The sequence below is a fragment of the Orbicella franksi genome, chromosome 13 (genome assembly GCF_964199315.1).
Source record: "Orbicella franksi chromosome 13, jaOrbFran1.1, whole genome shotgun sequence".
NCBI lineage: Eukaryota > Metazoa > Cnidaria > Anthozoa > Scleractinia > Merulinidae > Orbicella > Orbicella franksi.
The window spans coordinates 15,561,710-15,589,698 of NC_138157.1; the positions used below are offsets into that span (position 1 = coordinate 15,561,710).

General features: G+C 40.0%; 2 protein-coding genes and 1 pseudogene across 2 annotated transcripts in view; 2 read left to right on the top strand and 1 right to left on the bottom strand.

The window, feature by feature from the left end:
* The window catches only part of LOC145464750 (beta-1,3-galactosyltransferase 5-like), a 60,144-nt gene extending 32,183 nt beyond the window's left edge, over positions 1-27,961 (top strand). Inside the window, exon 2 of the mRNA XM_081448538.1 lies at positions 23,265-27,961. Within this exon, the coding sequence (XP_081304664.1) occupies positions 23,295-24,467 (1,173 nt within the window). The 5' untranslated portion in view covers positions 23,265-23,294 and the 3' untranslated portion in view covers positions 24,468-27,961. The remainder of the gene's footprint in view (positions 1-23,264) is intronic.
* LOC145466195 (uncharacterized) lies at positions 7,042-9,269 on the bottom strand (annotated as a pseudogene).
* The window catches only part of LOC145464749 (beta-1,3-galactosyltransferase 5-like), a 56,167-nt gene continuing 51,506 nt past the window's right edge, over positions 23,329-27,989 (top strand). The window contains exon 1 of the mRNA XM_081448537.1: positions 23,329-23,402. The gene's annotated coding sequence lies outside the window, so the exon portion shown is untranslated. The remainder of the gene's footprint in view (positions 23,403-27,989) is intronic.

Here is a 27,989-nt window from a genome sequence, read left to right on the forward strand (position 1 = left end):
TGTAAGTTTTCATAATTTAAATGTGGAAATCAGACATGATATCTTCTAGCACAGCAACAAGTAGATACAAGAAATATTTGAAATAAATACCAAAATGGAGAAATTTCAGATTTACAAAGTAACAGAATTTTTGACTATCCATGCATCTGACAACACTAAAATTCTGGATACATTTTTTTAGTTTAGTTTATTTTGTATGACAGAACAAGAATTTCTCACTCGTATGCGTTATTGAAAATTCTCTTTTAATAATGATTTAATTTCTTCGATTTAGCCCAAAAAACACATAACATTTTGGACATTTTACAATTTATCTTTCCTGGCATATAAGAACACGCGTCTGCAGGAGTGCTCAACGGGAAAACGTTTTAAATTGACTTGTTGTTGCTCGAAAGTATTAATTGACATCCAATAAGAGATAAATAGTTAATAATTAACAACCGTGGGAAAATAATATCCGCTCCGCACTGCCAGCTAGTAGAAGATAGCTAAATGAAGTTGCCAGCCAGGAACCGTTTGGGGGATGCTTTTTCCCAGCCAGCACAACTTAAGAAACGTTGGTTTTCCCAGCAATTTTTACATTACTTTTTGCGCCAGCCAGGAAGAGTATAAATAACTTTTTTAATTCAATTTTAATTTAATGAATTGAGTTAATTAAATTAAAATTCTGCTGAATCTAATTAATTAATCAATTAATTAATTTGACTCAGTTATAATTAATCAATTAATTAATTAATTATAATTAATTAATTAATTAATTATAACTAAATTAACTAGTGACACACAGGGGTCATGTAACTGCTGTGTAATATGACGTAGCGCATGCCTGGATAGACGAATCCCAAGTGACCATATCACTAGGCGGCACCCTGAGTCCATTCTTCGCGCGAAATGCCTTCGGTTGATGAGTGCATGCTAATTTCCCGGGGCTAATTTTCCAGAGTGGCGGCTAGTAATGGAGCTAGTCTACCAGGGAAAACCTCACATTAAAATTTACCAGCTAGATTCATGCCAAAAATGCGCATTTTCCAGCTAGGATAAGCTTCGGAGTTTAAACCAGTAAGCAAGCAATTGTTTTGAAGCGGGCTTACCAGCAAGTTCCATGCCAATGCTTAAGAATCCAGCGCACTAGGCCCTCCGTAGCGGATATTTTGTATATCGGCTCCGGTGAGCACTCCTGCGTCTGCTGTCAATTTCGGCCCGATAATCCCTAGATAAGAGGAAAGCCTCAATTCTCATATCGATCATTTCTGTGATTAGAAAAATGTAGAATAAAGATGCTTTCCGATTGTACGGTCTCTTTCCAAAGAATGATAACTGCAGCTCGTCAAACTTGGCCCGCATTGCGTTCCGAAGTGCTTCCTTCAGTCCGAGGATAATCATTATCTGGGCAGAATTGTCTGTGACATGGAAGGCGAACACAAACTTTCCTTTTATTTTATAATTTGGACACTATTAACTCAATTCGAGATAAATATATACCTCCTGAAGGCCCGCATTCATGGCATTGGAAAGTACTCGCGACTATCTTTGTCCGCCATCTTGAATCTTTTGGTTTGTTGTGAAACACAACACTCCAACCAAAACACGCACTCTCATTGGTTGAAATGTGTTTCGTGACATCACAGATGTCCTAATATATCGGGATATTCCGGACTGAAAACGAGTCCCCTGTACGGCTATTCTTTACGAACATTGTTTGAGTATTGAAAACCCATTTAAGGGACGTCAAACTCACCACTAACGAGAAGTATCAAGGATATTTTCGACCTTAAAACGAAGCAAAAAACCCAATCTTTTAGTCGAGCTCAGAGAACTGATCGATCGATAGACTACGAGTAGTCCCTCTTTCGCTTAGTCCGTCGTGCGTGACGCGAAAGAAATTCGCGAGAAAAAAATGGCAGCGCGAAATCCTGGGGGCTAGGAGCGCGCGAAAGGAGGGACTACCGCCTAAGCCCAAGAGTTTGCCCTTTCACGGCCGAGTGATTTTTCGGTGTAGGATTTCTCATCTTGACGTCCTCTTATTATCGCCTGTTATCAATAACCCCGGGAGATCTGAATAAAATTACTCTACTCTACTCTTCAAGTAGCCAGACAAAAACATATGCCGTGAGAAGTATATCTTCGTTCAGTGTTCGTTCAGCGAAACTGTCAAAGAAGTTTAAAAAGAAGACGGCGAATGAGGCCTCTTGTAACGATTTTCGCTGCGTCTAAAAGTTATTGCGAAAATTTGAATAGAGTTTCAACCGAGAATTTACATTATACATTATACATTATACATAGGAGATCATCCAACTGCGGTGAAATGTTTGCCAATAGCAGCGGAAAATTTCAGGTGAATGTCCGGCGTCAAGTGAGAGTCCGGTTATATCTTTCAAATGGACGGCAGAAAGGCCAAGCTCAGTGAATTTATATTCGCTGACTTAGACGATGCTGTCGAGCGGCGAAATCACTAACACGCTCGCAGTCGGGGTGGAGGCAGAAAGCTTTGCCAAACAAAACACTAGATAAATTTAAATCTTTCCAAAGTGCCTGTTGGCAGATTCGCAAGAACATCACGGCTTGCGAAGCGCGATTCCAACGCTTCGATTTGCTCTGGTACCGCTTCGATTTGCTCCGGTTCCAAAACATCCCTGCAAGACGTCACAGGTATCTCGAATGTTGACAACACGTTGTCAACGCTTCTAACAAAAGCCAATCATATTTTTGTGTTGTGAGAGCAACGCATAATTCAAACTCTTGGGCTTAGGCGGTAGTCCCTCCTTTCGCGTGCTCCTCGCCTCCAGGATTTCGCGCGGCCATTTTTTTCTCGCGGTTTTCTTTCGCGTCACGCACGACGGACTAAGCGAAAGAGGGACTACTCGTAGTCTAATCGATCGAAGGACTGCACAGCCTGATGGTATATTTCTGCGGTGCCTTTTTTTCGTATGGCCGAACAATAATCATATCTTCTCATCTAGTTCTTCATCTATTGTTCCCGATAGAGGGCTACTCTGTTATCGAAGCTTAGATTGATTTCGAAGAAATATTACTAAAGGAAACTCCAAGCACGGTAAGTCGCTTTTATAACCACACGAATTTACAATGCTAACACTTACAGTAAGAGACTTTGCGAGACGGCAAGACAAGCGTTTTTCTCTGAGAGTCCGAGACATTTTGGTTTTTTAGGGGTAGAAACCGAGACTTCAAAGCGCTTCAAGTGCGGGCGCGAGACGTTCTGGCTCTTAAAATTCGAGTCCCAGATTTAGTTGAGAGCTAGAATGAGCTTGTACAGCCTTCTAGCGTGCTTCTTCGACCTGGTTGAAACTGTTGCTTCATTGAAATTCAATATCAAGTGACGAGAACACGTCATTTTTAATATCAAATAAACAAACAAATTGGGACTTCGAAACCCTTAGACTTACGATCGCGAAAACTCTGCGAGACTTAACGAGGCGCACAAAACCGCTAAAAAACAAGACAGTGAGACCCGTGAAATTCGACTAAAATTTTGCGAGACCCAGAGATTTTGAAGGACCATTCGCCACCCCTGTAACTGATTACTGTCTTAATTTCTCTGGAGTAGCACTAAGCGAGTGGCAGAGAATAATTCAGCCCAAAAGCCTGTTTGATTCTCGAAATTCAAGCATTAAGACTACCTTATGCACTGCATGAAATGGCATGTATAAGGAGGTATAATGGACCCGTATAGTTAAGTGTACGGAAAGGTATACTGAAGTATACGTGTAAGGTCTGTGTAATTATCAGTATACGTCTATATCCTTATTCTAATGTATACTGTCTTGTGGAGATTACCTTATACCTAGTGTAAGGGAACCTTATATGAGTTGACACAGTAAATTCAAATCGTTTGTTATTTTGTATCATAAATGAAGGAAACGAAAGCCCCCACTGCTGAAAATAGTGCTGTTGTGAAAAATCATACCCCGTGATAATGAGTGCTTCGTAGAGATCCACTACGCGAAAAGCCAAATATTCGGGCCCGAATTCGCTCGAATACGGATCGGCGCACGCCGCGTATGCCGCAATATTCTGACGTATTCGATTACGGCTGACTCGAAATACACCTGGAATATTCTAGAGGAATCCGGCCTGTTTTTCCGTATTCAAATTTAATACTCGTGAATGACTCGAAGTGTTCGATAAATCATACGCGCCACGTTTTGGTAGATTAATGTCGCATTAGATGTTCTTCGAAGATATCGCGATCATTTATGACTCGAACATTTTCGAATACTCTCAGGAGTACCCGACGGAGTAGTCTCCTCCGCAGCCGTTTTTTGGGATGTCACGGCTGCGGAGGAGACTACCGACGCAGCCGCTCGACAGAAAACCCGCTCTACAGGCTGCAATTACGCTGGCTGGGAAATATTAGCATTAGATTATTTACTGGCTGGGATTTTCTTTCAGCGTCTGGCTTGCTAAAACCTTATTTAAAACACTGTCCCTAGCTGGTAAAAGAGTGACTTTTCTGTTTCTTCTGGCTGTGACTTTTTCGAGAAAGCAATCAATCCCGCCCTGGGACGTAAAAAACGCGAGACGATAAACCGCAAGCGGTCGTACTTACTCCCAGCGCCACGCGCTGCAAAAAAAAAAAAAAAAAAAAAATGCAAATCAACGCGCGCGTGATGCCATGCCCGAAAATGATGGCTCCACTGTCAGATTGTTGCGGTTTATCTTTTTCATCAACCAGTAAAATATTGCATAACACCAGCAGCTGTCATTTTCAATGACGTAATAACACTAGTATCTCGAATGGCCGAATCCGTTAAAAACGTTTTTTTCAATGGAACACGGCCGATCTCCAGGATCTCCGCTCGTTTGTCGTTCCAAAGGCCTTAAGAAGCCGTCACTTCAGAAAACCGCTACTGGCGCTATTGTGCTGCAAGCAGTCAGCAGTTATAAAGAAACAGTGGAAAGCAACTTAAAGGTTGGTAAATTCATTCCTATAATTCTCTTGCTTGCACACGGGACAGTGATGGTACATTGTGCTGGAATCAGTGACACTGTTCGCTGTCTGTTTTGCATTAATTCTTTCATTTATAGACAACTAAATTTAAAAAGGTATCGGAGGCATAAGAACCTAGACTCTAAGGTATTCATTTACATTACTATTTTGCAGTCATTGTGAGTTATTTCGAGGGCTCCGCTGGTAAAGGAAAGAAACGAGATCTGCCAAATCTGAGATCTGCTGTGAAAGGGACTTGGCGCAGACAAGCAAAGCAGCTGGACAAAGGGTAGGCATAATGTTCTGTTTATATGCGCTAGTCGTCTGCATCGGTGGTCAACTTTCCTCTCTTGATGCTAAAGTAATCACGTAAAGTAATCTCATTGTACCATACACTCATCGTTTCGCTCATAACATTTTTGGGTTGCTATAAATCTGCAAATTTGCTTAATCGAAAATTTCCCGAAGGTTGCCGGAAGACGAAGGACAATGGTTTGCCCTCTTTTTCAGTCTTATTGGGTACATTAAATGCCTTCATCGTGGTTCAGTACCAGCATAACGAGTTAATGTTTGTCCTCTGGAAAACAAGGGACTATCGCGCGTTGCTCACCGGAAATGGCCGTCGGGTGAATTCATTCCACACTGTTTGCTGTCTCTTTGAGAGAAATGCTTTTATTTTGAGACCCTAAACTTATTAATGTATCGGCGATTCAAGATTGCCGGGAGTTAATTTACATTTGCAGGCATTCTGAGTCATTTCAAAGGCTGGAGAGAAAAAAGAAAAGAGACTAAGGGAAGACATCTGCCCGACCTAAGTTCCGCTGAGAAAAGGACTTACCAAAGGGACAAAGCAGCTGGATAAAGGGTAGGCGTATTTGTTTATATGCGCTAGCTCGGACTGCATTGTTGGACATGCAACTATCCTCTCTGATGCTAAGATAAAGGGATCATTGTATCATACAATCAACGCCTCCCGCTCATGGCACTTTTGTTTTGCTTTAAATCAGTGCAACTTTGCATGATAGAGTTTTCCGAAAGTTGCCGGACGACGAGGGTCAATTGTTTGCCTTCTTTTTCAGTCTTATTGGGTACATTGAATGCAAGGGACTGTCGCGCGTTGCTCACCGGAAACTGTAGTTAAATCATGCAATGTATTTTATTGGCATAATAAGTAAAATGTTAAAATCGTCTATGTTATTAAAATCTTTGTCAGTTAAAAGAACTCAAGATTTTACCTTCTTAAACTTTCCTTCAGTTTGTAGTTGAGAAGGAAACAACTTTCGTCTTTCCGTGCGGCTTTCTTTGAGCAAAACTATATCATTTGTCGCCTTTAATTGTGTTTCACAAAGGGCCCGGACGCACTGGGCAAATTTTTGTTTATTTTGCGAAAAAATCTGTCATCAATTCCCTGAGACAAGTGCGTCATCTACCAAATTTTGTCAAGGCTTACCAAACTTCAAAGACGCCGTCGTCCTGCCTCGGAGCAGGATAAATTTTTGTCAGGCGTGAAATCTGACAGATTTGTCAATTTACACGCCATGATTTGAAGGAAAATGTCAATCAAGAAAATTTGATCTCTATTTTTAGTCGGAGTATTTCAGTCCGAAGCCCGCCAAAATTAAATTTATATTTGCGCGGCAATCAAACGATAAACATGGAAGATTCGTACCTCGGTATGCTCCATGACGATCCGTTCGCACAGTACAACTATTACGGTTCCCAAGTCTACGTTAACGTTCCAGCTGCATCTCCAGGACCAAGCTCTGCTCAATTTGTACATCCGTATGTCCACCCGAGTGAGCCCAATACAAGTACAAGTGCAAGTTTCACGACTACATGTAATCAAATTGAAAGCAGCCAAGCTGAGGATTCAAGAGCAGACGAGAGCAGAAAAAGGGGCAAAGGTCCAAACAAACAAGCGGCAAAGCATGGTGTTAATTTCCATGTGATTGACACTTGTGGTTAACAAATATTTTGCTGTGATTCAGTGCGCCCACGCTTGACAAATTAAAAATTTGGCAGAGACAAATTTTGTCGAGATTTTTGGAAGGGCCAAACAAATTTTGTCAGTCCAGTGCGTCCGGACCCAAAGCTAGCTGGTTGGACTTGTAGGTTCTGCGTGTAATCATGTAATAATTGAATTTCCGTACTAGGAACCGGAGGATCTTTCGAAGCCTAAAGAAGACAGAAATCAGCGAAGGATTACAGAACTCGCGATCGTTTGTCATTTTGAAAACACTGTTTTAGAATTGTGAAAAGCAAACTACTAAGCAAGTGTCCGGAAAATATTGCAAAAGTACAATTTGACGAGCATAACGCGCGATGTGTTTGATTGCGCCAAGCAAGTGAATTTCCGGTAATAAACGCGATCCAAAACAGCTTTCATTTGAACTCGTCGTTGACCTACCAGTTGAGGCAACGGTTTCAATCTGCACGCTAGTGCCGTGAATCAACTGGAGCCGTGTAATGAATGATTTATCGATGAACTGTATATCGAAGTGGACACTTCTGCCAGTTTAAAATTCTTTGACCAAAGAGCGCACGTCTGGATAATAATTTTGCCAGATTATTTGGCAGGCATCTGTCGCCCGTGGTATTGGGCGGGCGTAAAGGCGAAAACTCCCTTTTTTTTTTTCGGCATGTTCACTCGCTTAACACAAGGCCAATGGGGCGAATTCCTTTGGGGTGATCCAGGTCAGGATTTATGATCCGAGATCACACTGATCATGTTCAAAACGAGAAGCCGCAAATGACCTTTGGAACGTCAGGAGATAAGTTGACCCATGAGAAACTTGACAGAGCCTTAAGACATGACCGCAAACAAAAGAGGTTGTATTCGTAATTAGACGCTTTGACAAGGTCTGTGCACCCAGTACGTGCACAGGAACCACACAAAATTGCAAAAGTCGTTTCAGTTCGTCGACTAGTAGAATGGGTGATTGGGGGTATAGATCACGTTTCACGGAAAATAAAAAGGCCTTTTCACAATTCACGAAAACTGATATAATATTGGCATTTTACGCTTCACGGAATATATAAAAAAAAGAACGTTTTGGAAAATCACGGCTCACGACTACTAAGACAAAGCTAGTCGCTTCAGTTATGAGCAACTAACGATTCCTTTTGCTCCGAATCATTCCGACTTCTGTCGTGAGTCTTTTGCGGTGATCGCCTTACGAACGACTAATGATTGCTTTTGCTGCGAATCCTTGCGGCTTCTGTCGTGAGTCTTTTGCGGTGATCGCCTTACGAACGACCAACGCTTGCTTTTGCCGCGAATCCTGGCGGCTTCTGTCGTGAGTCTTTTGCGGTGGTCGCCTTACGAACGACTAACGATTGCTTTTGCTGCGAATCCTGGCGGCTTCTGTCGTGAGTCTTTTGCGGTGATCGCCTTACGAACGACTAACGATTGCTTTTGCTGCGAATCCTGGCGGCTTCTGTCGTGAGTCTTTTGCGGTGATCGCCTTACGAACGACCAACGCTTGCTTTTGCCGCGAATCCTGGCGGCTTCTGTCGTGAGTCTTTTGCGGTGGTCGCCTTACGAACGACTAACGATTGCTTTTGCTGCGAATCCTGGCGGCTTCTGTCGTGAGTCTTTTGCGGTGATCGCCTTACGAACGACTAAAGATTGCTTTTGCTACGAATCCTGGCGGCTTCTGTCGTGAGTCTTTTGCGGTGATCGCCTTACGAACGACTAACGATTGCTTTTGCTGCGAATCCTTGCGGCTTCTGTCGTGAGTCTTTTGCGGTGATCGCCTTACGAACAACAGTTACTAACGCTTGCTTTTGCTGCGAATCCTTGTGGCTTCTGTCGTGAGTCTTTTGCGGTGATCGCCTTACGAATGACCAACGGTTGCTTTTGCTGCGAATCCTTGCGGCTTCTGTCGTGAGTCTTTTGCGGTGATCGCCTTACGAACAACAGTTACTAACGATTACTTTTGCTGCGAATCCTTGCGGCTTCTGTCGTGAGTCTTTTGCGGTGATCGCCTTACGAACAACAGTTACTAACGATTACTTTTGCTGCGAATCCTTGCGGCTTCTGTCGTGAGTCTTTTGCGGTGATCGCCTTACGAACAACAGTTACTAACGATTACTTTTGCTGCGAATCCTTGCGGCTTCTGTCGTGAGTCTTTTGCGGTGATCGCCTGACGAACGAATAACGATTCCTTTTGCTGCGAATCCTGGCGGCTTCTGTCGTGAGTCTTTTGCGGTGATCGCCTTACGAACAACAGTTACTAACGATTACTTTTGCTGCGAATCCTTGCGGCTTCTGTCGTGAGTCTTTTGCGGTGATCGCCTTACGAACAACAGTTACTAACGATTACTTTTGCTGCGAATCCTTGCGGCTTCTGTAGTGAGTCTTTTGCGGTGATCGCCTGACGAACCAACGCTTGCTTTTGCTGCGAATCCTTGCGGCTTCTGTAGTGAGTCTTTTGCGGTGATCGCTTTACGAACTACTAACGATTGCTTTTGCTGCGAATCCTTGCGGCTTCTGTCGTGAGTCTTTTGTGGTGATCGCTTTACGAACTACTAACGATTGCTTTTGCTGCGAATCCTTGCGGCTTCTGTCGTGAGTCTTTTGCGGTGATCGCCTTACGAACAAGTAACGATTGCTTTTGCTGCGAATCCTTGCGGCTTCTGTCGTGAGTCCTTTGCGCCGAGCACCTGATGAACGACTAACGCTTGCTTTTGCTGCGAATCCTTGCGGTTTCCGTCGTGAGTCTTTTGCGGTGATCACCTTACGAACAACTTGCGATTGCTTTTGCTGCAAATCCTTCCGGCTTCTGTATTGAATCTTTTGCGAGGATTTGCTATTTCGCCAAGGAAATGTTATACTGATAAAGGTAGCTGACATCTGTTTGTTTCGTAGGTTTATTTGATTATAAAAATGACAGACACTTGGTAGCCAAAGCCTAGTGAGGGCTTTGTAATCTTGTTTTGCTTTTACTTCATGAGCTAAACAGTTTTTTAGTTCTTTGCATGGAGGTTCGTTGACTTTTTGGAACAATAACTCTGGGAAATGAAATGAATGTGAAAGTTTGTCGTATGTAAGCGTTTGAAACAACTGATAGGTTGCTTGTTGTACTTGTAATAACAACAATAGATCTTCATTAACTGAATATCTAGATTACGTCTGTTAACGGAATGGACATTGTTTATACTTCACTCTTCTTTTGGAAGGAATTCACGATTTATTTTCAGAGTGAAGCTTGGATCCCTCAAGGATAATCAGAACACTGTAAGCACATTTTATCTTTCCCCCTCTTGGTTTACTGTTGTATGGTAAGTGTAATCTTTTGAGTGTTACGAAACCTTTCCACTCAAAAGTAAAAATGAAACCACGAACGTATTTTTTTGCGTTCAGGGTACGCAATACTAAATCCGTTGTTATATAAATAGTTTTAAGGAAATGTACCTTGCTATGGTATATTGAAATTACTCGCTCGCTGGCTGGCAAAAAATGGTATACTCGAACATGCTGGCAAACTTTCGGCAAACTTTTTTTATGCTGGCTAGCTAGGTGACAAATTTAAAGCATGCTGGCTCGTTGACGACCTCAACGTCGAGCGCTGGCTGGGAGTCCGATAACTTCAAAATCATGCTTGCTGGCGGTGAAGAGCGGGTATTTTTTTTCCCAGGAAAGTTAAATATTAAACAAGATTGACGTAGCGACACTCGGGTAATGTTAAGCACACTGTATGGTGGATTTTCTTCGAAACTGTCGTTGGGTACTCCTGCACTCTCAGTTGTTCGAGAGTTTGCAACTGGAACAAGCGATGCACGACGCCTCTTCTGACGTGAAGGTCTTCGAATACTAATGAATACGTCAAGTATGCTCTAATTTTCGAGAATCGCACGCTATGAATACGAAAGTTATGTCACATTTTTCACAGCCAAAGATGTATTGCGTCGTCAAGAACGGGTTTTATGCAGGTAATATACGCTACCGCGTAGTTCGGTCCGACAACACGCTAGTGTTTCGAAGCGTGCGACTGGAACACGAGACTCATGCGAAGTATGAAACGTGTTCATGTTTGAATACTGAGGCATACGTGAGGTTTTAAGGTATTCTAAACGACACACTTCAAGTGTTCTGTGGTGTTCGACTGGGACACGAGACTCGTGCGAAGTATGAAACGTTTTCATGTTTGAATACTGAGGCATACGTGAGGTTTCAAGGTATTCTAAACGACACACTTCAAGTGTTCTGGTGTTCGACTGGAACACGAGACTCATGTAAAGTATGAAACGTATTCGTGATTGAATACTGACGCCAACGTGAAGTACTGAGGACCCATACCAAAGCTTGTATATCCCCCAAACTGTGTTCAAACTGCCGAGTGTAACACACTTTTAAATTCCTTTGGATTCCTAACAAAACCCACCCAAAAGAAAGAAAATTATCAGGACAACATGCATGTTATCCCAACAAAACGTAAACAACTGCCCTTATGACATCTTCATTTCATTTCAAATAATACTTTATTTATACTGAAATAATAAAACTTATGCTGTTACTTGTTCGTGTATGTTTATTTTCATCAAACTATGGAAGAATTTACATTGCCAAGACCCTATGTTGTGAAAAAGTATAAGGAACCATCTGAGAAGCAAAACCTAAAAAAACACTATAACATTTTGTATGCTTTTACTTTATATCTATATGCTGCTTTGTTATGAAAAAGCATAAGCATCTGAGAAGCAAAGTCTTTAAAAAACACCATAACATTTTTTTTTGCAAACTTTATAACCAGATGCTGCTGTGTTATGAAAAGGCACAATGAGGCATTTGAGAAGCAAAGTCTAAAAAACCACTTCTATAACATTTTGCATGCAACTTTCTAACTAGATGCTGCTATATTATGAAAAAGCAGAAGGAACCATCTAAGAAGCAGTCTAAAAAACACTTACATTTTGTATGCAAACTTTAGAACCAGATGCTGCTATGTTGCGAAAGAGAATTAAGGATGAATTAATGAATTGCTGCTTTGCATATTTAGAGCGGTTTTCAGTTGAGTGTCGAAAGTAATAATTAGACAATTACTTTGGTTTTGGTTTTGGTTTTACTACAGTTCGAGATTAGCTGAGAAGTCTAATCGGTAAGTAATTGGCTTTGGTTTTGGTTTTACGACACTCAATTGAAAACCACTCTAACATGATTATTGTTTGGTTCAACAATTGGAACCCTCTTAACATTACCATATACCTTTAGAGGTGTCTCACACAAAAGGGATGTAGTGCATCTGATTTAATCTGTAGACACTGTATGTAAACCCCATATCAAATTAAAACTTATAGAGCTGGCTATCAAACTATACCAAGGACTTTCAAATAAAATGAATTGCCACATTTTTCTAGACATTTTAGTGCTGGCATGCAAATCATTATTATTATTATCACATTTTGAAAGCTACATGTACAAGTCAAAGCGAACTTTGTTTCTTGTTAATTTGTTTCTCGGTTTCTGGACACAAAACACGAAAAAAATTGCTTGCGTGTTGCCATATTCAATTGCAGTAAAAAGTTACAGAACATTTCCAAAACAGGATTAAAGAATGGTGGAGTGATCATTCAAAAATCACTCTCAGAGAAAAAATATTTCAAAATAAAAATTAACAGACATGGATGATAAACTAGCTACTGTCCAAAATTTGAGGCAGACTCACTTTGACTGAGCTTTCAAAAAGTGATTTGGATGCTCGCATGGAGAAACCCTGAAAAATTTGACAATTCATTTTATTTCAAAATTCTTGGTATACATGTACGTGTAGATTGATAGCCAGCTTTATTGGCTTTAATTAGACATGCTAAATGGTGTGGGTGCAAGACACTGAAAGATATAGGGTAACCTCAAGACAAAGAGCTGAAAATTCAAACCAAGACCTGAGATCAACACTAAGTGTTGACAGGATTGATGACCAAAAGGTTTTACAGTCACATTTGGAAAGCTACACTGTAAGCACCTGAGTTTCTACTGCATGCAAAAACATACTTAAGATGCCTTTGAGAGAAGAGAGAGTTGAGTTGCACATTAATCAAGTTTCCAGTGCAAATAAAGTATGAAAGGATGTGAGGGCCAGAGTTTGTGGGCTTAAAAACATTAAAAACCATTCAAGCAACAATGTTCAAGGTTACAGATTATGTTTCATTTTGCATTGACAAAGGCAGGAGAGCTCTAGAAGCCTTTCATTTTTTGCCAGATATGGTGCAAACTTTTTATGCATTAATTAATCCAATCAAAATTTGAGTATCAAATTCAATATTGTTCTGAATTTTCAGCTCTTGACCTGAAATGAGTGGCTAATAGCCACTCTGAACAAACAGAATGAACTGATTAGATAACTTCATGTAGACATGCAAACAAATTCCTCCTTAGGCTAATAGCCTAAACGAGTAATAACACTCAATTTTCAATATTTACCTTTGGAAGGAATATGGTTAGTACAGTGGAATCTCGATTTAACGAGCCTCTATATAACAAGGTCCTCAGTATAACAAATGATTTTCATGGCCCCAGTAATAGTAGACTATACAGAAAAGAACCTTGATACAAACCCTGTTATAGTGAACATACTTTGCCAATTCCTTGGCACTTCATTATATCAAAGTTTCATTGTAGTTTGACATTACTATAGCAAATTGTCTTGAAATTTGTAGTGGTCATCAATGAAACAGGGTTTACATGTACCTTAATATAATGTATATATAAAATAACAGATGACGAACTAATCAAATGTAGATTTGACTTGACATTTTATTACTATTTAGTTTCGTACTACACAACTTGTGTGCAGTACTCATCAGATAAAATTGCCAAATGGGAATTTACATCATTGCACTGATTTGAAATACACAAGCGACCACTGGAAATGTGATAGCTACAATAAGTGAATGCTTTTACAAAACAAAGGAAAGTTGGAAATTAGGAATAAACTCTGTTATTACTGAAATACAAGAGAAGATTTAAAATTTAACATTTAACATTTTTCAGGAGGAATTTGTTTGCATGTCTACATGAAGTTATCTAATCAGTTCATTCTGTTCAGAGAGGCTAACTCAGGTTTACAAATAATAAAGTACTTCTCCCAGAGGCATAGGTTACATCGATTTGAAGCGGGGTTATATTGGGCAGCCTCCAAGTGACTTTGACAATAAATCAAAGTTCAAAGTCACTTGAAAGATTTTAAAGCAAGCTTTGTAAACCTGAGTTAGCCTCTCTGAATAAATGGAATGAACTGATAACTTCATGTAGACATGCAAACAAATTCTTCTTGAAAAATGCTAAATTTTAACTGTTAAAGCTTCCGTTGTTACACAATAGTAACAGTGTTTATCTATAATTTCCAATTTTCCTTTTTTCTTTGTAAAAGCGTTCACTTATTGTAGCTATCATATTTCCAACGGTTGCGTGTGTATTTCAAATCAGTGTAATGATGTAAATTCGCATTCGGCAATTTTATCTCACGAGTGCTGCACACAAGTTGTGTACTACGAAACTAAATAGTGATAAAATGTCAAGTCAGATCTACAGTTGCTCAGTTTGTCATCTGTTATAATCACGCTCTAGTTTACTACTGAGCACTCTGAAAACAGATCCGCAAATCACCTTGTTTATATATAAAATATATTGAGACTGACTAGTGAAATGCCAAAATTTACTTGCCAATATAATTTTTCCAAAGCTCTTACAAAAATAAATCTTAAAAAGTCTCCATGGCACCCTAAATAGTCATAAATACATACATGTATCTTGTAAGCCAGGGTTCGTCCTCACAGGTTTTCCTTTTTTGCTTCAAATAAGGAGGCCAGGGATTATACATACATGTAAGGCATTACCAATTTTACTTCATCCTATGATTAAAATACAATACGCATAAAAGGTTAGTTAAGTTTATGTGTAAATCCACACTGGGAAACCTCAAATCAAGCTTGCAGTACTAAGGAACATATCATAATAAATCAATCAGTAAATTTTACACAGTAGTTTGATTTAATGGTTTAATTCACCATCATTCCCATTGCTGTCCCTCTTGAAATCAAGGTTACATTAACTTCCAATGTATAACTTCTGCTTGATAAAGAAATATTTACAACCAGAGGTAATTCTATACCTCTTATGCAAACATTACAACTGAACTTTACCCTGGAAACTTAAGCTTAACTTACTCGTACGTACAAGACAACCCGGGAAGACAACGATGGCTTACGTTTTACCTGTTGTTGTCGACTCGTACCTCCGTATGTATCGATGTTTTCACCAGCTGCATACCACCAAAAACTGCTTGAAATCGTGCACAAAGAAGAAGCGAAGGTAAACTGAATTTTGTCCGCCAAAGTAGAGTTTTTAAACAGCGAAAAAGGACCAAGAGATCGATGCAAGCTTCATCATTTCACACCTTTCAAAAAGGACGCCAAAAGATAGCGCGAGAACCGAGAGAACCTGGTATCTAATGTGGAAAACCGCTGATCCGTGCTTGTTGAAGGTCGGACACTCAGAATGCTGATGTAGGTCGTTTCTCTCATTTCGTTACAAGTCGTTTCGAAACACATTTAAAGTCAATTTCGTTTCAAAAGTAACCTCGAGGAAAAAATTTGATTAAAGTGTTTTCGTCTTCGTAATACGTTTTGTGATTTCTTGTTCAAGCGTAACTGCAATGTTGATATGATGGCAGGGAGTCGACTGAGGAAGCTATTTAACAACTAGTAGCAATCAGAGATTATGAGAGTGCGTTCGACGCTCTCACTTTAACATATAATTATATATCGTAAATAAATGATTTCACTAGCTGATTTTCAACCTTTGTCTATTGCTAAAATCAACATTTTTCAGCAGCAACCGAGGTTTTACAGTCAGATATGCATAGTGTCAAAGTCCATGCTAGTGAAGAGGTCACGATTTGTTGATACGCTGCGTGACGCTGCCAGTTTCTGTAGTCTCTCAAGTTTCATAGAATATTTAAATTACGAACATTATTCTAAGCTAGCATTTGCAGTCGCGTGCTCGTTTCGCGACTAATTCGAATATTTCCCCTGATGAATAAAGTAGTCTCATGGATCTTTCCTTCAGAGTAAACAATAAAATTTCGACCGGATAAAGACTGAGCTATCTGTCACGACTGGAACTAATCAACAAATGTAATCAAAATGTAGCTGTTCCCGCGGTTATCATCCCAAAGCCAAGTCGTGTTAATAAACAATGACAATTTCCTCAGATTGCGATAAATGCTGCCGTCGAAGCGTTTAAATTCGCCAAAATCTAACGCCGAGAGCACATAATAGCGAGGCGTACGGCGACTGAATGGAAAGAAGTCAAAAAAAGATCCATCGGAAAGACGAGCTCACACGGCCTGCTCACATACTCACATGTTCGCCACATGTCTTATCACATGTCTTACATTGTAGCATTAAACGGTACCAGTTTACTGGCCGTGACATGCCCCTGCAAAAATCAAGCGGGGTGGCCATTTTGGTGTCCTTACAGGAATGTGGTTTTTTTCAGCCTAGAACCGTGCACTGGGAGATTAACTCTGAAAAGCCACAGGTCAAAATTAGGTTTGCGTTCCACTTCGTCGAACGCAATTAGACCCGTAGCCCTTGCGGGCTACGGGTCAATAGTCCAGGAGGCGAAGCCGAATGGGCTATTGACCCGTGGCCCTTGAGGGCGAAGGGTCTAATTGTTTTAGTATCACCCAACTAGTCGGACAGAAAAGGTAATAATAAAGTTAGCAAATGCAAGTTGAAGAAATATTTATTTGGGAATAAAACGAAAGAAAGCGTCACGCTCGATGGCGCCAATTTCGCTACTCGATGACTATTACTAATAGTCCCCTAGTAGCGTAGCCAATCAAAATGCAGGATTTGCATTAGTCCACTAGTTGGGGGATACTAATGGGCCGTTATTTAGGAGTTTCGTTGCCCTGCGGGCTCCGGATTTAAACTCATCCCACAGAGCAAAGATATTTGTCTGAAGGTCTCGGGACTTTCTCCACTGAATACACCAAAACTTCTCCGAAACGAACTTGATTCCTCTTACTACCAAACTTTGCGCAGCTTTACATGTCTCTAGTCAGTTTAACTTTGCGGAACTTTACGTATCCCTTAGTGTCCTATTTGCGGTTTCGTGCTGTGTTAACCACTTCAGACGAGACGGGTCACACAAAGAGAAATCGCTTTGTAGTGATTATCCCGAAAACGTCGGTCAAAACCGAATGAGGGGAATTCGAAGTAACAACAAAGTGTGTAAATTTCGTGACTCAAGCAAAACAAATGCGCTGCGCCGACAACATGAACCAAAAAAGTACAATTGTTCTGGTCAACGAACGAACACACGGTCGTGCTCCTGCCGTATGCCCGTATTCGATAAGAATTTTCCAGGTCCACGTCACGGTTGTACACGCCATGAATACTCTAGAATTCTATAGCTTTGGCGTCAAGATCACGTATTCGAGGTTAAACGTATACACGCGCAGATCGCACATACTTTGAATTCATAGTCTAAATTTTGCTTCCAGGAGAATGCTATGCACCCGAACTGTTACCTTCTTTTATAAAGTTCTTTTTACAAAGGGTTCGCCATCATACTCTAGGAGTACGACAGATGTGTGGTATACTTTAATGAAAATCCTCGAACGATTATGAACGAAGCGTATTCCACCATATTCGACACGAATATTCCAGGTGTACGTCACGTGTTGTGTGGGGCTTGAATACTCCAGGATTCTATTGCGTCACAATCACATATTCGAGTCTAGAATACTCTAGAATATTTTAGCTTTCACGCAGTGAGAAGAACTTACTTAGCGAACTTATCGGCGTGTAAAGGGTGTGTAAAGTAAGCTTTAAGTTAGATAAACAGTTATAAACGCCGGTGGTATCAGTATTAACACATTTTTACCCTTCCTTGCGGATTTCGCACAGGTATCATTAACGAAAGATAGTCATAACACATTTATACGCTTCTTTGCGCATTGCGTGAATACATCAATAACATATTTCAACGCTTCTTTACGCATTGCGTAAAGATATCCATAACGCATCTGTACGATCCTTTGCGCGTAAAGATATCAATAAGGCTTCTTTACGCCTCTTTATGAATCGCGTAAAGGTATCATTAACTCATCTGTACGCTCTTTTACACGTTGCGTAAAGATATCAGCATTCTTTATGGATTGCCTTATAAGGTATTATTATAGTGCGTAACCGGGTATGACGCTAAAACGACGCCTCTTTACAGACTTAAGGTTACCGTAAACCTTCGCGGGTGTCCTTAGCGAAAAAAATATCACCGCGCTGTCTTAAAGACAGCCACTACAAATTATATATCAATGCAAAGGTTATAGAATGCTCTATTCGATAAAAATGGTTTTGCCTCAATTTTTTTTAATCATAAGGCGAGCGCGACCTAAAAGCGCGAAACGACCGACGTTCCATTGAGCGAGTTTATCGGGTATCAAACTCGATCGCATCAACAAAGCTACTGCATTATATCATTCACGAGGCACAATCATCAAAACCGTGTGGGGGATTTGCGTTTTTCAAAATTGATCTCCTGCGATGGCTTTCGTCGTAAAACGTGTCGCTGTATTTTTGGACATCAAACTTGACAGAAATTTTCCAAAACAACCAATAGGAATATCGACAAAACCTCACACGGTTTTGATGATTGATGCCTCGTGAATGATATAATGCAGTAGCTTTGTTGATGCGGTCGAGTTTGATACGTGTCAGTGACCAACACGATAGCATATGCTTCTTTGGTCACTGAGCACATTTTGTTTTGGTTTTATTATTATTATATTTTCCTTATTTTTAATTAATGAATTTTTTGTAATAGTGTGCGATAGTGAAATATGTCTGTAAATAGTGTCAATTAATAAAATCTGAAAATCTGAATACCCGATAAATTCGCTCAATGGAACGTCGGTCGTTTCGCGCTTTTAGGTCGCGCTCGCCTTATGATTAAAAAAAATTGAGGCAAAACCATTTTTATCGAATAGAGCATTCTATAACCTTTGCATTGATATATAATTTGTAGTGGTTGTCTTTAAGACAGCGCGGTAATATTTTTTCGCGCTAAGGACACCCGCGAAGGTTTACGGTAACCTTAATCACGCATCTTTCATTTACGCTTCTTTAATTTCTCAACGGTATTTAAGATCACCTGAACGTATCGATCAATAATCTGAATAATGCTTCGTTTGATCTCATCTCTATGTATCGAGGTAAAACGCGTTCGTAAAAGAAAAACAGACCCAGGAATCGACAGGATGAAGTGCTAGAGCGATTACATGCAGCCCATGATTACTAATGAGATCGGAGACCTAAATATGATACGCTTGATCAGTTTCTGATTCTAGTTCGTTTTGGGCTCACAGAACAATGAGTGTCAGCGGCTTTGCCAAGGGAAGACCAAATGTGTACCCATACATGGCGTACGTGACCCAATTTCTTTGATTTTGCCGGTTTACCGCCACATTTGAAAGGCGTGCAGATTCGTTGAAGACGGTTTACTTTTTTATTTCGTTGTCGGTTAGAACTTACCTTAGTTTTTGAGGCAAGGGATCTTAATTGGGTAATTCTGCAAACGGTAAGAAGTGGAATTTGAAGAAACATAAGACGAAGGAAACTCCATTTAGCGAACACTATGTGCGGCAATCGATCGAGCCGTCTTCGCTTTCCTTTGGAACTCACTTTGGAACTGAACACGGCATCGTGCCACAAAGAACGTTTTTCAGTCACCGGGAGATGGATAGTCTTCCTCTTTGGTCTATACAACACGCTATTATGACTTTGAACAACCTATCTGGAATAGAAATCATGACTTCTGAAAACGTTAACCATGTTCAGGTAAGCTGTAGCCTTAGTTTCATGTAAGCAAGGGAAGCTTGATGATCTTGATGTTTTTATCTACTTGCAAGAGCATGCTCTCGAAATCATTAAACCTTGCTGAAATTATACACATCCTCAAACCGTTTTTAGTATAGGAGATTACACAGAAATGTGCTCTAAACGTACTTAACTGAAAGTACATTTTATCCCAAAGGACTTAAATTACAGTCTGCAAAATGCTGTTCTCAGGACAACTTGTGAAGAGAGTCATTTCAAGTCAAGAAACTTCAAGTACTCGTGGCTACGGAGGCGAAGGAAAAGGGAACTCTTAACCCGCATGTTAACCTTGTGTTTCTATTAGACGGATGCCGTCAGAGGACATTTTACGTAAATTTTATTTACGTACTCCATTTGGAAAGTACGTGTTAGAGAAGCACGAGACAGCTTCCACTTGGTTGAGTTTAAGATAGAAATCAAGCAGGTTTTAATTTGTAAATGATGAAGACAAAAAATAGCAGAGAAGAAAACGATAAAAATGTTGCCACTGCCACTGAGAGTCCCGCAAACAAATTTCATTCTAGCTAAAAACCAGGGTCATTATCCACGAAATATACGAAATCAGCACATATTCCTTCGACACCACATTCAGTATACCCCTTCATTCTCCCAGTATACACACACTATACTGACATGTGGCCTGAACTAGAAGGAGCCCTACCACAACTGTAAGATTCCGTATACACACCGTCCACAGACCTTCCAGTAGTCCTTTTTTCCTCAGTATACATCACGTATACTGGCATGTATGCTGACATATAAGGAATCCTGCCACAAGTGTGTAAGATCCTGGTATTTTCCTTGGCCAACCCTGAAATATACTTATCATTATGCGGACCTTATACATTCTGCCTCATCCTTATATTTGTCTTATACGGATAGATACGCTGAATGTCTACGACCTGAGGAAGGGTCCTTGTACGGACCATTTTGTACAGTGTAATATATTTTGACACACAGAAAACCAACCTGCAGCCAAGTGTCTACAAAGAAAAGGTGAAAGAAAAGGTTACGCTCTATTTTGCACGCAGTTCTTTTCCTGTCCGAACGATTGGTGTCGCGAATTCTTTAAGGGTAAAGATTATTTCTCACCAACAGTAACGCCCACGGATTGAACTGCTCGCGTTAAAATCAGGATAGTAGCGACCATATACGCACGTACCAACCGGTTTATTTACTGGTTGAAAGTGTCTTTAATAAACAAATGGGCTAGATTGACAGTCTATAGAAATGCTACGTCCTCAGTGACCATTTTCAAGACCTCAGTCACAGTTTTTCACCATACGGACCTCTCCGCCGGCAAATAACATATATTTTTTTTTTACTATGGAAAAGCGCCTTTAATAAACAAAGCAGCTGGCTTTACAGTCCGTAGACTCTCCCATTTAACCTACTGACAATTATCCCCAAGGCTGTCATGCAAGATATAATTTATGTTTGGTAACTGTTATTTTAAAACAGTTTGTGAAAACCATTGTCACCGTCAAGGGTTTAAAAGGTTATGCTCTGTTTTGCACGCTGTTCTTTTCCTTTCCAAGCGATTGCTCTCGTGAACTCCGAGTCCTTAAGGGTTTAAATTATTCCCCTCACAAATGTCGCGTACGGATCACTGTTCGTGTTAAAATCAGGCACGTAGCGACCATACACGCATGTGCCAACCGGCTCCGAAAATCGAGAAAAAAAATTTTCGGTTGGCTTGACAGTCTGTAGACTCTTCTATTGAACTTACTAACAATTATCCCGAACATTGACATGTAAACAATATAAGCTACTAAGGAAAAGGTCAAAAAGTATTATGGAGGGGTGGGTCATCAGTTTTTAAGCCTTCGGTAAGGAGTGGGTCATACAGTTTTCAGCTACTCATGGGGGTGGGTCATCCTATTTTGTAACAAATAATCAAAGTCTTGAACTACTAAAACAGTTGGCCACACATGCATTAAAATTTTGTACGTATTAACAAATAACTGTTAGCCCTCTTTTGTGTCTTTATATGAAACTTAACTTATAATACATGCACGAGATTTTTTTCGTGTTTTACTTCATTGCTGTATTGTACCATGTGGTAAAGGCAACCACAATGAATTTTGTTAATTTTAGCCAACTTATGTCTACATGCTATTTATCGGCAAGGGTACGGGACTCGTGTTCATGGGTCTGGGACTCACACTCTTGAATTTGCTGGCTGTGTGAGTCCCAGGACTCACTACAGCTTTTTTCTAAATGGATCACTGTTCCATAGGAACAACACTGGAAAAAAATAAATACAACACAAACACCTGTGATAAGCATTGTCTTCCAACGCAGTTTTTTTTACAAAAAAAAAACAGTACTTGACGTTTCATGTGCTAGTCGACATAAAGCCGTTTGTTGGGACTGTAACGAATTTTACGTTGAAAAAACAAAACGAAGACTCCATGACAGAAAAAATCAACAATTCAAGGCCATTCATCAGCCGTTGCTAATCATGTAAAAACCAGTGGTCACGACATTAAATGGGATCATTTTGACATCTTAGCGTTTTAGCATTTTAGCAAAACTGACTTTTATTGCAGAATTAAGGAGACTGTTCAGTCAAGAGCTTAAGCCTTCACTAAATGTCAGAGTCATAATAGTGAGCAGTTGTTGTTTTACGTACTATCTGTTACTTTTCATGACGTCTAGGCAGGTTAACATACTGCTGCATATCATATTTTCAATCTAGGTTCCAGACCTCTAATGTTTATGATATAAATAGCTTTCGAAAATTCGTAACAGCCACTTTTGAAAATGTATGTTGACTAGGATACGAAACATCAAGTTCGGTATTTAAATGCATTGAAGTAAATGTTTATCACTGCTGTTTGCGTTATATTTTTAATCAAGCTACGAGGACCTAAAAACAACAGTTTATACATTGCGGACATGACTTAAAGTTGCAAGAGTAATGGGAAATAATATTACTTTTAGAAACGGTTGCACTATTGTTAAGAAATAAATCTAAAACGTCAATAACACCACAAGCTAGTTCATATGCAAAATGTCATTTTGTTGGATTATTGAAACAAAAGTGTCATGTTTAATTAGGGGTGGATCATGTAATTTTCAACCGTTCATTATGGGGGGTCACTGAGTTTGGTGCCAAATGGGAAAGGTGGGTCATGTGTTTTCTATCCACCACATTTTCAAATGCTACCCCCTACCCCCCTCCAATACTTTTTGACATTTCCCGGAGTCTAATTCTCTCGGGCGTGCCCTCAAACCTCCCTAGCGGCTCGAGCCTTTGGCGCCATAGGCGTTAATGGAGGGTATATTTCTTTTACATTTCTTTCTTTATCCTCTTGAATCAAATACAATATGAATCTAAAAAAAATTCGAAATTTTTACGACGTTTTAAATCTTTAATCAAACCAGCACAATTTTGTTCCTTTGTAGAAGAAGCTCGCACTTGGAGTGAAGTCATTTCAATTCACCCACTGGGAACATGCTTCATCGGCGAAAACAACGTCTGTTGTTTCCTTGGAATTGGTCGTGTTTACTCCGAAGGAGACAACAAGGCTCGATAAAGTTCAAGATAATCCAGCTCTCTCTTGTTACAGTAACGGCAGTTGCTTTAATAACGTATTTAAGTGGCTTTCACATGAAGGATTCTTTCTATCATCATGAAACACGCTCGCGACTTATTAAAGCTCTTAACCTGGGCTCGACTTTCAGGCGTTTTGACGACAAGCCCTCTTCAGGCAGTGGCGTTCCCTCTCTATCGAAGGTGGTGCCTACTCTAGAATGGACTTCAGGCCTTTTGAAGTCCAAACCTTCCTCCGCGCAGCCTGCAATTCATCCTGATTTTAAACCGTGGAAAACAACGCCCCAGCGCAAAACTACTTTGATAACCAAGACTGTGTGTGCACGGCACTACCCTCTGCTTATCCTGGTTTCGTCTGCACCAGCAAATTTTGAAAGAAGATATTTGATTCGTCAAACATGGGGTGCCGATAACAACATTGTTCCTCAGTGGAAGACATACTTTCTCCTTGGCCAGACAAGGAATCAAACACATTCAGATTTACTCAAAAAAGAAGATAGCATCTATGGCGACATGATTCGTGCAGATTATTATGAACATTACTGGAACCAGAGTTTGAAGATACAGATGGCCTTCGAATGGGCAGCCAGATATTGTGGGTTTTCTTACCTTCTCAAAGCAGACGACGATGTGTTCGTCAACCCTAAACGTTTAATAGATGTCTTACAGTTAAAAACAACACCTAAGAAAGGCCTTTATATGGGTAAACTTCATCACAATCCGGTTGTACTACGACGTGGAAAATGGCGTGTCAGTTATGAAGAGTACAATGGTACACACTATCCAGATTTCTGTAGTGGTGCTGGCTTTGTTATGTCATATGATGTTGTCGAGAGTGTGGTTCCTTTAGTTGATGTGATTAAGCCGTATAGACTGGACGATGTGTATGTTGGAATGCTTGCAGATAAACGCGGTGTAAAAGCAGTGGACCACACAGGGTTTGTTATGCCAGTTTTTGAGACTCTTTATGATAAGTGTAATTTTGTTCCAAACACTCTTGTGCAGCATCGAGCTACTGGAGAATGTTTAATTCGACTGTTTTTAAATCACAAGAACCTTACGTTATCTTCATGAGCAACATTTTTCGTGTTTCTATCGAGTTTTGGTAGACTTCTACTAGAATACGTCGTAAATATTGCGAATACTTCAATCTGATTGGCTAAGCTATGGTAAACTATTGGCCATTAGTAGAATTTTACTAGTATACCAATGCAAATGCTGCAATCTGATTGGCTGAGGTACTCGTACATTCTATCAGCTATTATAGAACACCACTAAATTTTCTCCGATTCTTATTGGTTTAAATTGATCACGTGACGCGATAGTGTTCATCCGCGGAGAGACACTATCAGCCCACAGTACCCGTCCGAGGACAAAACCCGGATGGATAGTACTCGTCCGTGAAAATATTTCTGTAAACTAATAGTAATCAGAGATTATGAAAGTGAGTTCGACGCCCTCACTTTAATATAAATACCTTAAATGAACGATTTCACTAGCTGACTTTCAACCTTTGTCTATTGCTAAAATCAACATTTTTCAGCAGCAACCGAGGTTTTAGCGGTGAGATATGCATAGTGTCAAAGTCCATGCAAGTGAAGAGGTCACGATTTGTTGATACGTTGCGTGACGCCGCCAGTTTCTGTAGACTCACAAGTTTCATAGAATATTTAATTGCGTACATTATGCTAAGCCGGAAGCACAAATTTAAGCTAGCATTTGAAATGGCGCGCTCTTTTATCGTAAACAAAGTCCGTGCGACTAACTGGAGTATTTCCCCTGATGAATAAAGTAGACTATTGGATCTTGCCTTCAGAGTACTTCCACTGATTCCAAACAATAAAATTTCGACCGGATAAAGACTGAGCTATATGTCGCGACTGGAAGTAATCAACAAATGCAGTCAAAATGTAGCCGTTCTCACGGTTAACATCCCAAAGCCAAGTCGTGTTAATAGACAAGGACACTTACCTCAGATTTCGATAAATGCTACCGTCGAAGCGTTTAAATTCGCCAAAATCTAACGCTGAGAGCACATAATAGCTAAGCTTACGGCGACTGAATGGAAAGAAGTCAAAGAAAGATCCAACGGAAAGACAAGCTCACATGGCCTGCTCACATGCTCACATGTCCACCTTATGTCTTATCACATGTCTTAACATTAAACGGTACCAGTTTACTGGCCGTGACATGCCCTTGCAAAAATCAACCTAGGTGGCCATTTTGGTGTCCTTACAGGAATGTGGATCTTTCTGCATATAACCGTGCACAGGGCAACCAACTCTAGAAAGCCACAGGTCAAAATTAGGTTTGCGTTCTTCAAACGCAACAAGCGGGCTTATAAAAAATAAGCAATTGAATTTGTATTAAGAGGGTTTTTGTTTGTTTTCTTTTTCAAATTTTAAGTAAGAATTCTACTAAAACAAAACACTATCACCTCATAGAAATCTCGAGCTCATAATCTAATTGTTAATTATTGAATACTGGATCATTGGATAATGCAATTTAAGAGTTTTCATTGACTTAGCCATCTTGGTACATGACCCATTATACCATGCTCTACAAATATAATAAGCATACTCATAATTTTTTGGGGCGTTGTTATTTTAGTTTAGTTTCCTATATTTTGGGGGCGTTTTTAATGAAACAGTTATTCCACTCGCGCTTGTTGGATACGATATGAGATGATTATAGCCAATTAGGCACTATGCGCCCCGTTGACTATCTCATATCCAACGCACGCTAGTAAAATAATTGTTAATTGGTGTTCAGTGGATCGGGATCGTCCATACTGATTGGCAACGTTTTCTCTTTTCTCCGATGTTTGGAGGATGATTTAGAAATATTACAGGATAAATCAATTTCCAAGAACGCCAGAGAAAGGAAATTACTTTGACCGATATTCGACTTTGAAACCTCGAATTTTTCAAAGAAACTCATGAGCGCGTGAAAGCGGCTGTAAATACAAAGGAATAATAAGGGTCTGTTTTACAAGGAGGGGCGGTTACCCTAGCAAGCGGGTTAACCCTAGCTGGAGGGCAAAAGATAGCCCGGGTTTACAAGGAAAATTTTACAGGTAGGGTAACCTTACAACCCGGGACAACTTAATGCGCGGCTACACTCAAAGGGTCTGGAAACAATTAGAAAGTTAACCCGAGTAGGCAGGTAAACCCGACCTGGAGTGTTTACAAGGGAAAAAATAACCCGCCTGTAAGGGTAACCCTAGCACGCAGATAGGGTAACCCGCCCACTTGGGTAACCCTAGCTGCCTTGTAAACACGATGAAGAAAAAAAGAGGAAATGTGTGAGTGCTAGGGAAACCCGCTTGCTAGGGTAACCCGCCTTCTAGGGTAACCCTCTCTCCTTGTAAACAGGCCCTAAGAAACTGGGAAGGTTGTTGTTGTTAAACGTTTCTGAGAATTCAATCCGACCGGGAGTTATACTAAAGTCTAATGTCAAGCACTACTTAATATGGAGAGAAACAACTGGAAACCTCGTTGAAACAGTTTAATGCTCTTTCAATGACAAATTGAAACTGCTATTTTTGTGTTTAACGCACATCAATATCTCTGTTGAAAAACGGTTCCGTGTTAAATCATTCCGAGTGTAAAACTTCGGCGGTCCCACGGGATTTGCCGAAGAAATGAATCGTCACGAGTTCTATTTATATTTGGTAATGTCATCGTATTAAATCGGGAAGGCCGAACACCAAAAACACGGGCGCAATGGCGTCCTAGGTTCACGTCGTTCGTGTACATGGGAAGCAGAGTTCGTTTAACTTGTTGTTTTGAGCGTTTGAGTAAAGGCGGTCATACACTTACAGCCATCGCCATCGCTATGGGCGAAACTAACTAAAAAGGCAACGACCATCAAATCTTTGTCAGCTTTTAAAGCCATCAGTACGCAAAAAGGTTATGTCAGCTCTGTTCGAGGGATACGGGAGAGATTGTAAATTATGTTTAACGTAGCTCTCACTGTATAAGGAATATATTTATAATTAGATAATTCTGTACTTTAGGTAGCTTTTTTTTAAGAAAAAAATGCTGTAAGTTTTGAATCTTCAGTTTTTGAAAGGATATGTCAGCTGCGTAAGAGCGATGTGGGAGAGATTTTCAAATTTTGTTCAACTTAGTTCTCACTGTATAAGAAGTATATTCATAATGTAAATACTAATTCTGTATTTTAGTTAGTTTTAAAATAATGCTGTTAGTTATGAATCTTAGTGTTTTTAAGTTTTAATTTTTGAAAAGGATGTGTCAGCTGTGTTAGAGGGATGTGGAAGAGATTGTAAATTATGTTCAACTTAGTTCTCATTGTATAGGAAAATATATTCATAATATAAATAATTCTGTATTTTAGGTAGTCTTTTAAAACATATTGTAAGTTATGAGTCTTAAAGATTTTTAGTTTCAGTCTTTGAAAGGATATGTCAGCTGTGTTAGAGGGATGTGGGAGGGATGAATCTTTAAGTTTTTTCGTTTTAATTTTTGAAATAAATGTTAATGATATTGTATCTTAGTACCGTAATGGCGCTTGAACGACGAGACACTTTAATAAACGACGGAAATGTATGTATGAACATGTATGTATATTGCT